This window comes from Protopterus annectens, chromosome 6.part1, assembly GCF_019279795.1.
Source record: "Protopterus annectens isolate FY-2018-M chromosome 6.part1, PAN1.0, whole genome shotgun sequence".
Taxonomy (NCBI): domain Eukaryota; kingdom Metazoa; phylum Chordata; order Ceratodontiformes; family Protopteridae; genus Protopterus; species Protopterus annectens.
The window spans coordinates 464038961-464054487 of NC_056738.1; the positions used below are offsets into that span (position 1 = coordinate 464038961).

General features: G+C 39.9%; 1 protein-coding gene across 1 annotated transcript in view; it reads left to right on the forward strand.

The window, feature by feature from the left end:
- PACS1 (phosphofurin acidic cluster sorting protein 1) overlaps nt 1-15527 on the forward strand; it is a gene marked incomplete in the record, with an annotated part of 1397033 nt that overhangs the window by 625100 nt on the left and 756406 nt on the right. Inside the window, 1 exon segment of the mRNA XM_044075887.1 lies at nt 15027-15118. Within this exon segment, the coding sequence (XP_043931822.1) occupies nt 15027-15118 (92 nt within the window).

Below are 15527 nucleotides of genomic sequence, written 5' to 3' on the forward strand. Positions count from 1 at the left end.
AGGGATAAAGCTTCCAGCCTCTCTTGGTAGCTCAAAGGCCTGTGATCCTTTTAGTTAGCAATCTTTGAGGTCTTTGTAATTGTTTGATATAGTTAGTGAGATACATCTCAAAGGGGACACTGTATTCAGTAATTGAGGACATTGTATTCAGTAATTGGCCTGATCAATGATGAGTATAAGGGAATGATCCCTCTTTAGACCTTGTTGATATTATTTTGGCATTTAGTTGGGTTAAGTAAAGATTTCTTATCAACTGCTGCTACATAGTGGGCAAAAGAGTGGGAGCTGTCATCTCAAGTACCTAGATCCCTAACTGCATTTTCATTTTGTAGAGGTATGTTGTCTAGACAGTATGATGAGGGGTTGTTCACCAAAAGTGATGGTACTACACTTTTTAGTGTTTAGTTTGAGCCCATTTTTAATATACCAAGAGTTTAATATGACAAGTTCATTCCGGAGTGTTTGGGTGTCTCACAGTGACTTAACAACAACCCCCAGTTTGCAATCATCTGCACATTTTGTTAGTGAGACATCTTAGCTCTCTGCTTAGCGATCTGTAAAGTAAATACCAAAATGGAGAGGTCTGTGCAGCAAGCCATGAAGAGCACCACTGGTCACATTCACACTTTGATGAAGTTCATGCAACACACTTAGTGTAGGTTCTGTCTTTCAACCAGTTTGCTGTCCATCTTACTACATATGGGTTGATTTTTAAAGCATTTAGCTTTTGTATGATGCCAGCATGGGGAATGGTGTCAAAGGCCTTAGCCAGGGCAAGGTGTGCTGCATGCACTGCATGGCTACCATGTACAGCCTCCACAACCCATTTGAATAAATTTGAAAGATTTAATAGACAGCATCAACCCTTGAGAAAACCAAACTGTTGGAGGTCTAGACTAACAAGATTCTTGATATCTCAGTTTATGAAGTAGATTATAATACATTACATGGCTTTGCAGATGAATCTTGTAAGCCAGATAGGTCTGTAATTATTTGGTTTGGTTGTAAGGCCACCGTTATGGGGGGAGGGGTGCATCAGCATTGCTATGTGCCAGTCGTCAGGGATGAATCCAGTAGCTAAACTTAAGTTAAACAATTTGAGGAGTATGTCAGCAAGAGTATGTTAACATGATTAATTAAGCAACCAGGTATATTATCAGGTCCCATGGAGGATGAATTCTTGGTTTTGGTTAACAGTTTCATTAAATCATCTTTAGAGATGATTCAAGGCATAAATAATTCAGATATTTTGGGGCTTACTGAAGTCTTGAGGTAAAATTAATACTAATTTTGCTCACAAGTATATATTGGCCATGCCATTTGAGTCTGAATAGGAGGCCCCATTACAAACAAGATCTGAGCAATATAGAGTATTGCATTTTTAGTTTTCTAACAGCTAAAGATTGCTTTATAGTCGTCATTGTCTTCAGAGGTCAGCCTAAATTTATGGGTACTTCACTGGATGTGGTAGAATTCTTCAGGCTTTTTATTTATTTATTTATTTTTTTTTTGTAATGCTTTTGATACAGTCCTCGAGAAGATGAGTTTTAGAGCTACTAAATAATTTAAAGAGTTTTTCTTTTGTTGTATACCTAAGGATTCATTAAAGTATTAATGCATCGAGTTAATGGTCATGGTAAAAAAGCCCTGTTTCCGCACTGTACTGTTTAGCAATTCAAAGACATGTTGGTCATAGTGAGATTTCATTATCTGCTAATTTGCATGTCTGTGAATGGCTGTTAAGTGCCACAAAGTGCATATCAGCTTTTTGCATGATAGTTAACTATGGTGTTTGCATTGTGTAGGCACAGGCACCCCTCCCCCAGTCACTATCTCACACACATAAGTAGACAGTAATACACACACACACACACACACACACACACACACACACACACACACACACACACACACACACACACACACACACACACACACACACACACACACACACTCACTCATATCTGTTCCTGTTGTTAGAACCTCTTAAATGTCCCCTTTGTCCCTGCTCAGGTAATTCACAGATGATTACAAGTGATTCTTAATGCCAAACATTTGAGGTTTCATACTTTTATATCCTTCAGTAAATGGTTGGGAGTATACCTAATGTTTTCTCTCCCCTTCTCCCTCATATGCCACTACATGTTGCAGACATTGCACAATTCTTGAGATCCTCAATATATATTAAATATATACATTTTTCTGCCATATTAAGGTCGGGGGAGGTGCAGTCCTAAATGAATTTTGATATTTCATCACATTACAGGTTCAGGGTGGCATGTTTGTAGTTCCTTAAATTCAGTGGGGGTTTGCAGTAAGACCTTTTGGAAATATAAAGGAGATGGTCAGAAGTTTATGGTAAGAATACCAGAGATGTAGTGTGAGGCACAGCAATATTTGTAAGAATCATAGGTGTTTACTAGGCTAACGACCACAAGGGCCTTCTTAAGCCTAGCCATGCATAATTCTCTGAAGAGTTCTGATACCCTCAATAAGTGTAAGCATGCGCTTGGGAGATGCACCATTTATAGGTTACCTGTTTCCATCAGAGACATAGGTGCCAAACCATGGATGGATTTCCAGTTTCTCATCCAGTTCAAGTTGCACTTGAATTGGATTATGGAGGAACTCTGCTTCTCATGGATGGGGAGCCTGTTCCATAGACAGGGTAGTCTCTGGGATACATACCCATCTCTCCAGCATGTCCTATTTATATCACAGGCAAGGTTTAAGTCTTTGGAATGGGTAATTCTGGTACTGTTTGTTTTGTGGATATGCAGGAGGTCCACCAGAGTGGGGTCTGACAATGCCCTTGTATGCTCGACATAGATCTCCCCCTCAAATGCCTGTAAGAGACAAAATGTAGGGATAGGGCCTTGAGGCGGTCTTCATAGGACATGTTATTTATGCCCTGTATCCTTTTAGTGAGGAACCTCCGTGGATGTTCCATTTGTTGGATATGCCTGGTTAGGTACATACCAAAGGGGGCATTGTACTCAATGATAAGTCTGATGAATCCCTAATACAGTGGAACAATGACTTCCTTGGACTTAGATAACAAACCTTTGTTTATAAGTTGCACAACATAGAATGATTTCCTCACCACTGTAGACATGTGATGATCAAAGGCTAGATTACTATCTATGTGTGTTCCAAAGTCCCTGACTGCTGGGTCAACTTTAAGAGGTGTGTTGTCAATATGATAGTTACCAGGGATGGATGACTTCCCAAAGGGTACTTTTTTGCATTTCTTGGCATTTAATTTTAGTCCATGAGTCTGACACCAGTTGTTTGTCTGTATCAGCTCCTCCTGGAAAACATTTGTGTCAATGTGAGATTCAATGACAGCTCCTAATTTGAAATCATCTGCAAATTTAGTCAGCCAGAGACCACTGACATTGGCCTTGACTTCTGAGAAATGCCAAAAAGGGAGCTGTCCAAGGACTGATCCCTGAAGGACTCACTTTGTGTCTGGCTTCTTTGTAGAGGTGGACTCCCCCAATTCTAACTTCCTGGATCTTGTCTGTGAGCCAGTCGGCTATCCATCGGGTGACATATGGGTTTGTACCTAACTTCTTGAGTTTGTCAACAATGCCCAAGTGGGGTATTTTGTCAAATACCTTGGCCAGGTCAATGTAGGCAGTGTAAACGATTTTTCCCTCATCCATTGCTTTGGTGACCTTCTCAAAGAAGTCTACCAGGTTGAGTAGGCATGATCTGCCCTTTACGAAACCAAACTGTGCTGGGTCCAGTGTCTGGAGGTTTGCTATATTTCTGTTGATCATCTCCATGATAATTATTTCCATGGCTTTACATATAAGACTAGTAAGACTTATGGGTCTGTAGTTTCCAGGATCTGTAGATAGCCCACCTTTGTGCAGAGGGATGACTGTTGCCTTTCTCCATTCATGAGGCACAAAACCTGTTTGGAGGTTTTAGTGAAATAGTAATTTCAGAGGCCATGATAGGTCATGTTTCATGCTATTTTGAAGGCATCCTGGGATATTGGCTGAGCCCATTGATGCAGTGTTATTGGTCTTACAGAAAGCATTAAGGACCTGTTCCCTAGTGACAGTAGGGGAAGTTATATTTGAAGATATTTCCTGAGGGAAGGTTGAGGGGGAGAGAGGAGTAAAGTTGGAGATGAATTTATCAGCCAGGGGGTTTGCTATGTCTTCTTGCTCAGTATAGGTGGCTCCGTTTACAATGAGCTCTGCTTGCAATTGTGTATTGCCTTTGAGGTTGTGGACATAGCTAAAGAATGCTTTGAGGGATGTTGTGTCATGTAGTAGGTTTATTTAACAGCTCCTGAAAAGAATTTTTGTTATGAGTTTTTCGGCATATCCTACACAAGTGTCCTAGTTTACCGATGATTGTTTATCGTGGGTATTACTGGCTATACTTGTAAAAGCTCTTGTGCCATTAGCTTAGTAATCACCCATGAACCTATAAACAGTGTGGTCATTGAGAACACTGGGGAATCTTACATGGTCTTCTTGAGACAGAGGTATTCTGTAACAAGCTATTAATTGATCAACTCTTCCTAGAGTTATACGTACTTCAGTGTTCAGTTTTGAGAGTCCCTAGGGATCTGCTTGGAGGTAATATGTTCATTGACAAATATGGAAAGACCATCACATTTGCCATTAGGCCTAAAAGCATGAAAAACACAAAAACCTAGTGTAGAGGGAGAGCTTTCTTTACAATTTAACCTAGTTTCACCAACTGTGCAGACGTGTGTTTTCCAAATGCAGGAGTGCCTCAAGATATTCTTGCATTAAGGAGAGCCATCTTGATGCAGTCTGATTTTGGGACTGATGTGTTAGTTATGTTGGAATGTTTATCAACTGGACTGTGCTAAAAAGGGCACTGGGAGGGACAGTAAAGGCTTTAGCCGGTATGCAAAAGCCCTGAAACAAAAGATGCAGGCTGTCTTTAGCGACGTAAGCTGGACTGTCTAGCATCTCATGTCACACTGACACAAACTAGATCTCCTTGGAATGGCATCAACTGTTTAACCAATTATTGATGCCAGTTATCTTTTGTTTGTAAATAGGAACCATTTGAGGTGAAGGAATCATTTTGCCCTTTCTTTGAATTTGTGTGACCCTAGAGTTAGTATATTTAATTTTCAGGGTGTTTTAGTTTTACATTTGGTAATCCTACATTATGGCTTACATTTATGATTACTTTTTTCTTGATCAATTTAGTGGCAATTAATGAATTTTCTTGTTTTCTATTTTGAACAAAATCACCAGCAATTATTAATTATAAACCCATATATTGTGTGCATATGTAAGATTTGTGTAAGAAGTGTTGATGAATCTGTAAAAAAAAAATGTTTGATAATGGCTGTGAACAGAACTTTATACATAAAGAAATTTTTAGAAAGTTGGATGTTAATGTCTGTTAGTGTTAATTGACAGAAACCATCTTCTAGGGCGAAAAGATGCTTGGTGGCAGTATGTTATGAAAGGACTCCAATCCCTTGTACCACTTTTTTCTCTTGAAGGTTCATAGGTAAGCAGTAGGCTAGCTGCCTTTGTGGACCATTTTAAGCCTAGCTAATTTCTTCAAAGGTGAGAATCAAGCCCTGTACCTTGTGAGTGTGAAGTATAAACACCTTAACCATTATGCCAACCCTCACACAGTTCATGTCCTGATCTTTACATTTACAAACTTAAAATGCAGAAATCTGAGGTTGACGGATCATAAGCCAGGACTGGCACCAGCAAAGTCTGTTCTGCTTGGTAGAGGAGCAAAACGTAAAGCATTATTACAGCTGTTGGCACCTCAACTGCTTGCTGCAAAAGGACAAGAGAAAAGCATGGGGCTTTTCTCAGCTTTCTTAAGATGTTGGCTGTAGGAGTCCATAGCACATTTGGGCAAGACTATCCCTAATCCTAGGCAGGTACTACAGCAATCTGTCAGATCTTCCCCTGATGGAGTCTGATCATGAGGTGTTTCATACCGTTTTGGATTCATGAGCTCCTTTACTAATGAGGGGATGATGAGAGGTGTACGTGAGATGCATTTTTAGCAGCCAGCTTGGGGAGTGCATCCTGAGATGTCTGAACTTCTCACCCATATTAGATTGTATGGAGGTACCTGGAGAGAGCAGCACCAGCTCAGTCAAATGGAATCATTATTGGGCCCCATCCTGTACTTCATCCTTGGTGGTTATACTCATGTCTGAGGAGTCCTGTCCCAAGGCCTAACCTCTTAGAGTTGCAGGACTTACCAGTCAGAATAGAGATGACTTATGTAGGCCAATATACATCAGTTGGGTGCTTCTTTGTTGGCAAAGAATTAGATGCACTCCAGTTGTTTGATTTCTGGCGGAATATGTACTTTTAGGAAGACATAGGATGCCAGTGATGGACCCTGTTAAAGCCTTTCAGGATACAATTTCTCTTTTTTAGTGTCTCCCCATTACCTGACACCCCTTCCAGCTGACCTATATATTGCTTACTCAGTGACTTACATAATGAGTGAGAGTTGAATTACCACACACAATATCTAATTGTTAGGTTCTCCATTTCATAGTATAATAACAGTCCCCTAATTAGCACATACCGTGCTTCACCCAAACTATTTGTTAGCCAGGACGATCGTAGACTTAGTCACGGCAGAACAGTTGGAGAACAGAATCCTGAAATGACCTGAGCCAAGTGAAACTTCTGTAGATCAGTTTGCAAAAACGGAAAAAAATTACTGTTATTAAATCCAGTTTAATTATGGAATTTTCAATAAAAAGTCACCTTATGTTTTAATCAGTCAGGTTTATAAATAAAGTATAGGCAGATGAGCGTTGTCTGTACATCCATCTTTTTTCACTAGTGGTGCTTTGTTTTACAGAAGTATTTGTCCAGACGTGAGCCAAGTCATGCATGTGTTAGTTACATAACCCTTCTAAAACAAATAATTCCTTAAAATAAAAACTTTTTTGAAAAAAACTTTTTGTAACTATTGCCATCCAGCGCATGCTATTGGTCTAGCCGGGAAACGTCTAGCCAGTGATTGGCTTAACACCCTGTTGGGCCATGACAACATGCTGAATGTGTGTGATTGGGCAGAGGAGAAATGCAAGGGATAGGAAGTCAGGGTGTTGCGTCGAACCAATAGAGAATAAGGTGCTCTAAACCAATGGGGACTGGCTGGGAGCAGGGGAATAGGGGAGCTACCAAGCAGCAGTTTTGACAGGAGAGATGACATTCACAAAGGTAGGACGGGCCAGATAGATCACACAAATGAGTCAGTCTTGGGTCAAGATGTCATTCTGTTCTGTAAACAGAGGGCATCGGCCTTCTTAAGATCACATGACACTAAATCCAGATACTTCCAAGTTGCACACACAACATACCAACAGAAATGCTCCACTAGAGTGGGGTATGACATAGGACTTCTCATCCTTCTTCCCAGAAAACCAGTTAAGATATTACTGGGGGAAAGCAGAAGACTAAAAGACCAATCCATATTGAATGTCATCAACTACAGTATTTAGTCAAAACAGAAGGGAAGGTGTATGGAGGACTTAAGATTGGATCCATGTGATCTCTTTGATCAGTAATACTACTTACCATCTAACAAGAGTATGAAACTTTGGACAAGTGTTTGAAAGAGATTCTGTTCTGCCACACTAGGACTTAAGTCCCTCAGCTACCTTTCTCATCTATTTAGGTTCCATATCCTGTGAACAGACACTGGCGGAGCTGACAGGCCTCCCTGAATCTGGCATCAAGGAGGATTTGGGGAAGACATTTTTGTTGTGGTTTTTATAGTGGAAGTTCATTTAATTAACTGTAATTTTTGGCTATGCTTATGCTATTACTAGGATTGCAGAATCAGGAGCTTGCCTGTATTGGATGGCTTGGCACAAAATTTGTACTCCTTTAAGGATGCGTTTAAGCAGACCTTTTTGGATCCCTCATGCTGGGATAAAGTTCTCGTTGGTCAGGCCTCACAGGTCAAAGACCTTCAAAAGTGTGCACCCTCACATCACCTTTCTCCTCCTCCTTATCCTAGTGCTTTATGAAGCAAAAGCCCCATCTTGAAAGAGGAGCCCTCCTAGTCAGGCATAAAGTCTTCAAATACAGTAACATTGCAGGCACAGTATTTTCAGAACCTACTGTTCAAGACCTTTTGTGCTGTGACAATTCTCAAAATTTACACCAAGTTTCAGGGCCACATCAAAGGACTGTCTGATTCTGCATGGTTAGAGATGGCCATGTCTTGGACCTGTTAGGCCCTCCCCAATAAGGACCAGACATTCTGTTCACAGATTTTCACATAGGTCAAGACTTGACTTCACTGACAGACAATGGAGACAATTACTCCTTTGGAGAGAGGCAAGGTTTTCTGTATCTTCCTTTTTTTGTTCCAAAAAGGATGGAAAAATTCTATTACATGTATCTCGGGGATGTGAGTGATTATATACCATGTGTAAAGTTCTAAGGGAGCATGTCAGTCCAGAGAAGGCAACTTCAGCAAACGCAAAGAAACCAAAGCCAGTTTGCCAAAACTGCCTCTATAAAAGTGAAGATTGCCTTTTTCTCCACTGTTGTGTGACCTCAGAATTTGTATATATAATTCCGTGATATGAAGGGTGTCCCCCCCACATGGAAGAAGGGACAGGGGGCTTGTCATTTTAATGTCCACTGAAGGTGGTTTTGGTGAACTGGTTTCAGTATATTGCGTTGGTCAAAACCTCCTTTGATGGATCAATATGAATCCAGTTCTAGATGGCACTTTTGAGGAGGTCATGCCTCTGCTGCTGCAGGGTGCCTGAATGGTGTCACTGGCTACAGACTCTCTGAAAACATTTGTGCACAGAACAGTTTGTCAGTTTGCAGTGAGTGCACATTATGTTAAAAACAAGTTCTGCCATTTGGCCTCTCAGTTGCACCTAGCTTGTTAACAAAGTATTAAATGTTTGTAGTTTGAGACATCGCAAAAAAGTACATGTTTTGCCCCATCCTGGATGAATTGCCACGGATGACGTCAACCAACGGGACTCAACACCCTTAGCTTGGGCACTTCTTTTGTTGCAGACCCTGGGTTTCTCCATAAAGTGGCAAAGCCCTTTTTGAGCCTGATTCATAAGATTTTCTTCAATAAACATAGCTGGAAGCTTTTCAGTATCTGTCACTCTTGCCTTAAAGAGAAGTCAGGAAGTCTTAGCTTATGAAGCCTATGAAAGAATGCAGTAGAGGTTCTAGTCCTAGACTCCTTGCACCACATGAGAATTATTGTAGCCACAGTCTTCATTCTTTAAGTTATTTCACTTAGGATATGGACATTAGACAGTGAGGTGCTTGAAAAGTCAACTTGCTCTCTCGGATATTCTCCTGATGTCAACACGCTGCTTAATCTAGAGTTCTGAACCATTCCTGCCAGACCGTCTTGGAGGGACTGCATTTCTACAGTAAAACAAAATTATAGATCCTCACAGTAGACTTTTTGCTAGTGCCTGTGGGAGCCCACCTTGAATCCTCTTTTGTTTACAGAAATGGTCCTCACTACAGATGGGGCTTCTAGAAAGGAAAGGAAAGGAGAATTGAGTTCAGAACCACCTCTTTCCTGGTCTGATCAGTCAGCCAAGCAGAGGTATATGAGTAAGAAGGAAAACATAAATGTGTCCCTCATGTACAGAACGGCTGTGCTAGGCTGGCAGTGGACCATGGAGCAGGGTGACTCCTTAATAGCAGCTCACATCTTAAGAGAAGTAAATGTGCTTTTGCACTGTACTTAACAGCAGATTACATCATGATGGGAGTGTGCTGTTGACAAGTTCAGTCCTCTCTTGGAGCTGAGGATTTAAGAATTATGTCTAATCAGGTCCTTTCAGGAATAGGATACCCTAGAGACTAACCTGCTCATTAGTTCAGATAAATACTTTATCCCCATTCTGCTATATTCAGCAGGGTAAATAAGAGTTGATGGTGGATGTCTTCTTTTTCCTGTGGCAGGGAGTATTCCTGCATGCCATTCCCACTGATTGGGAACCTTATCACAAAATTCAAAGTAGACAAAGACTCATCCTTATTGCCCTTTGCTGGTTGTGGAGTTTATGTTGTCGGACTCTCAGGCCCTTACTAGTACATAAAATCTTCCAGTGCTAGACAAATAAGTCACTTTCAGTTGGGAAAACTAGCTCCCCCCACCCCCCCCAAGACCTAGCTTACTGTTTATATCCTTTACTTCTGCCAGGCCATCCAGGTTGAAGTCTCAGAGGTGTTTCAAGCTGACTGGGAACCTTCCAATCAGCATTAGATGCAGATGGTTGTGATTTTGATTTGACGTTTGACACCTGTATGACATAGGTGTTATTCTATAATTAGGCCTACATGTTTTTGTTATTTCTGCACGTAGCAACCATTTAGCATGAAGCACTATGGTGTACCATATCTGGATAAGCAGTTTGTCATAGGGGTTCTGTATCTTTGCCTACATTTGAAGAACCCCTCTTCTGCTCCATGAAACCTGGTTTGCCTTTTCCCCCATTTGGACTGACCGGTTCAGTATCTCTGAAGTTTGACATTTGGAAAATGCTTTTTATGAAGCCTATCACTTGTACTTCACATTTGCTCTCAAAATCTGTAGGCTGTTATCTTTAGGGAACCCAGTTGTACCTTTCATAAGGATCACATACCCTCATTTCTTCCCAGAAGAGTTTTGCCTTTAAATCAGTCCAGTCAGCCCCCATTTCTTTTGCAAGGCAGAATCCAGGAGATTGAAACTGTTCATAGTTTAGATGTGTATTTTCGAGACTGATTTTATCTGAAAAAAGTACACGAGTTGTCCCATCTCCTTTTCCTCAGGTAGAGGGGCACTGGTAGTTGGTAAGCAAACTGTTTTCATGTGGATGGCCAACTGTATTGTACATTACCATTATATGATTAACCAGCCATTAGAAAATGTTGGCATTAAAAGTCACCCTCTGGAACTTTTGCTACTTCCATTGCTTGATTCAGAAGTATAACTTTTGCAGACATTTGCTCTGCAGCCACTTTGTCTGTTCATGCCTTTGCCAAGTGTTATTGTTTGGTTCAGGATTCCAGAGATCAGCTTTTCTCTGTCATCACAGTGTCTTCTCAGGCCTTTCTTCTGTTTTAGCCTTTAGGGGAAGTTTAATTTTCACCATCTACAATCTTCCTATCATTTGCTCACTCCAGAAGTTTCCTGATTTTGACTTAACAGATTTATACTCACTGTATCAGTTGATCATTGAAGAAATGTTTTGTTAGGGGTGTTAATCCCCAGTTCTATCCACGTTTCTGAACAACTTATCCCTCCTAAGTCTGATTTCCTGTACGGCATGCAGGTTAACATATTCTTTTATGTTGTGCTGTTTCCTGTTGCGTGTTCTTAGTCATTGGATAGTGTAGTCTGCTAGCCTAACAACTGATGTCATAGCTTGTACCAGAGGCATGCATACTTGCCCCTGAGCATGGGAATGGGAGAAAATTTGGTAACGTGCTGAGGTGCAAATATCAGAAGAGGAGATCCCAGCAGATGGCCGTTGTCAAGTGTTTTAATTGCCAATGCGCTTTAGACTGTTTTTTTCTAAATGGAAGACAGAAATTGATTTTTTGTGACTTCATCCTTATCTTGGACTTGGTACTTGTCCATCACCCTAGGCTCTGGGAAATACTGCTGCTGTACGTGTTTTTTTTTACAGGAAAGAAAGATCAAGTGCAAAATGTTAGCATGACTTTGGTTTTCCATAAATGAATATTCACTTAGACCTTCCTGCATGTTAAAACTCTTTCATGGTACACTAAATTTTCTTATAAATTAGTAAGTTAAATAAAAATACCTTTTAAACTTCCTACAAATGCAGAAGTGGAATAAGATATCCCCCTTCTCTGTCGCCATGTATTAATTATCATGTGGCAGCAGGACATAATTACATGAGTGAGTAGAAAGTCGCTGAATAGTTAATTTGTAAATTGAAACACTTGTCAGTTATGTAATTGCCAACCTGTTAAATTGGCAGTGTTGTAAATGTATATTAGTTAATTAACGCCCTGTTAAATTACTAAACTGGTAGTATTTTACATGCATACAAACATGCATTTTAGAAAACCAAAAGATATTGCAGTAAAACGTTTTGCACTTAGTTGTACATTGAAGACTTTCTCCTTGCATGTAGCAGTTCATGCCATGGATGTTTTTTTTTTGGAGGGGGTATTTGGCATCATTATGATGTGGGTGGGTTGGCTGTCACAGTTCCTTTGTTTGCAAGATTTAAACATATTTCTAAAAATGCTGATTGCTGCATCTCTGATTTAAAACTCAGAGATAGTTATCAGCCAAGCCTTAAACTATAAAAACTTTTTTTTTATCTAAAAGAGTTTTCTTTATTTTTGCAAAGGAAGCAGCCTCTGCACCCTTATGCCCTCAAACTTATATATATATATATATATATATATATATATATATATATATGTGTGTGTGTGTGTGTGTATGTATACAGACACACACACCAATTCCGTAGTTGCATAAACATGGGGAAAGGCCACAAATAGTGCTGTCACTGCTAGTTTCCAAATGGAAATTACACTCGCAATGATTGCCTGTGGAGAACAGTAATTGGGGAAGTACAACATACATGAGAGGACTGCTAATAAAGTCTTATTGGATTCTGTGATTCACATAGTGAACAAACTTGTGTGCAAGGATTTCATAATACCCATCTGTTAACCAGGTAGGCCAATTAGACACACACACACACACACACACACACACCCAGATGTTTGGTTAAACTGCTTGTTCAAGATCACACAGCAGTCTGAGGACCACAGAAATCAAACCCTCTGCCACTATTGCTGACAGACTTTAATCCTCTGCACCAACTACCAGATTATTAGAGAGAACTTTTCTTTGAAAGATCGTTTACTTATATTTAATAGATGTATTTATTTATATGACTCCTATAGTGTGTTAAGGTTTCTTATTTTTTCTTCCTGTATTGCGGTTTAATTCAAACTTCTAGTTGATGTATTAGAAAAGTTTAACTAAGCCATTTGCTGATGTTTAATTACTTGCATCCCAAGTCTGTACTGTGCTGTTTCGTTTGTACACTTGTGCGTTACTTGACATGCCATACACCTGTTACTTGTTTTCTGTCAGGTCATACTTGTAAATGGTTGATTGCTGTCCACTGTAGCTGCATTTAAACAAAATAAAGTAAAAAAAAAGTACAATGTTTCACTCTTGGAGCAAATTGACTTCCTGCTAAAAGCCTTGCAAAGCTAATACTCTGCACTTGTGTGTTGTTCATGGACTGTCCTTTGCTGACTACCTTCTCTGCTTCTACAGTTAGCTATTCCCAAAACAGCATAACCATTTCCTCCCATAATTCTATCACAGCCACTAGGATGTTTCTGTCCGTTAGTCATTCACCTGTGAAATAAAATGCCAGGTACAGCTTGGGTTATCTGATGGTGCAGATGTAGACTTCCTTTCCTTGAATCTAGTAACCTAGATTTAGTTTGCCACAGGCTAGATATAAGATTTGAACAACTGAGCATACTTCTCAGCCTTTAATCGCAAGAATTCTGGACAAAATCACAAATAATGGGGAGACAAGTGCTCAAAATCAGGGATAAATTGTAAATCCATTCATTCACAACCCCTTTTTCCATTTATACACTTGGGATCAGGATGTTACTTCAGCAGTAACAGTCAAGAGCCAAGGTTTTATACCGCCGATTGGCTAGCACTACCACGGTAGTTCTTCCACACCACACACACACACACACACACACACACACACACACACACACACACACCTATGGCCAATGTGGGAGGAAACCAGAGGACCCAGAGGAAACCCACGTGAACACAGGGAGAACGTGTAGACTCCCTAATAAGGCACCAAAGCCAAGAATCTAACTGGGGCCCCTCTTGCTCTGAGGTGACGATGCTGTGCCACCCTGATAAATTTTAAATATTGCTCTTCTAAACTTGAAAAGTAGCTTGAATAATAGGGTTTGCATTAGCATGCATTTTGTGAAAGACTTGGAAATTCTGAAACTCAGATGTATACCATTATTTAGTGACTCCAGTCCTCAATGATTTGCCATAAAAACACAAATTTTACAACAAATACACCAAAAATATGAGAAGAAAAATGTGAAAATATGGGCAGTTTAGAGGTATGCAACTGATTGCTTAGCTGTTCTCTTTCAGGTGAGGACATGCATTGTTTGCTTTGCTTGGTATACCACCCCTACCTCCACCCCCTGCAGTAAATAAGCAGGAAGTAAGGAGATGCAGACAATCATCTGGATAAGGGTGTGTGAATGTTTCCTACATTTGCCTGATTTCCATACGAGTCACTGGCAAGGGTACATATGAATAGAATATTGAGTAACAAATTCATTAAAAATAAATAACTCCTCTACTCAGATAACCATTGCCCCATTTGATTTCATTACTGGAATCCAGCATTTGGTATTCTTGCTGCTTGCCTTTAGTTACTTTCTGATTTGATCCCTCACCAAACCACCCCACCTCCATTTCTAGTATCATGCACACACAATCTTTCACACCACATTTTGCTTTCTCACCTACTCTTACAAATAAATTAGTGTCTTAAAGAAGTGATATAATAGTTATGACATGCCAGAAGCAGTGGATTCTATTGAATTACTTTCCACATTTCAAGGTACTGTACACTGGCTAGGTATTCCAGTGTAATTTTATTTCCTTCTGTTTTCTACACTATAAACTTTATCAGTCTGTTCTCTTTCTGTATGTATCAGCTTTGTCAAACTGGAATGCCGATGTTATTTCACAGTATTTATGGTTTATTTCTAATGCTTATTGCATACCTGCTTATCTGCCTGCCTAGACGTAGTTCCTTATGACCCAGGTCATGGTCAAAAAAGTCCCCAAGGATCAGCTCATTTACTGGTCATTAGATGATTTAATACATAATAAAGGCTGTCAGTCCTCCTTAATGTCTCTTTATTGCCAGAATAACTATGTAAAGAATAATCAGTTTGCATTTTTTGCAGATCGCTCTCCAGATATTGATAATTACTCTGAAGAAGAGGAAGAGAGCTACTCATCTGAACAGGATGGAAGTGATGACCCTGTACATGTTCAGGTAGGGAAAAAAAATCAGCGCACACTCATTCTGTAAATTTTTTAAGGGTGCCTCTGTCATTTTTAGGTTAATATATTGGCGCTTAACAGGCAGAATGTGTTGCTGTCACAGAGAACATTCAGTATTTAGCAAAACTTATTGACTTGTACATAAAATCACTTGCTCTTTTTTATTTTCCAAACTTTCGTCAGACTTACTGAAATATGGTGAAAAGCTGTTATAATTGCAGTGATGTTTTGTTTTGATTACTGCAATAGTCATTTTTTATATATTGCCTTTTTTAAGTTTATTTCGAGCCTGGTTGTAGAAAAGATTTTATAGTGGTCTTGTCCACTGGCATCTGCACTTTTTTTCTATATCTGCTTGAATTATGCACCTTATTCCATGTGGGTGATCCTATGATTCATAA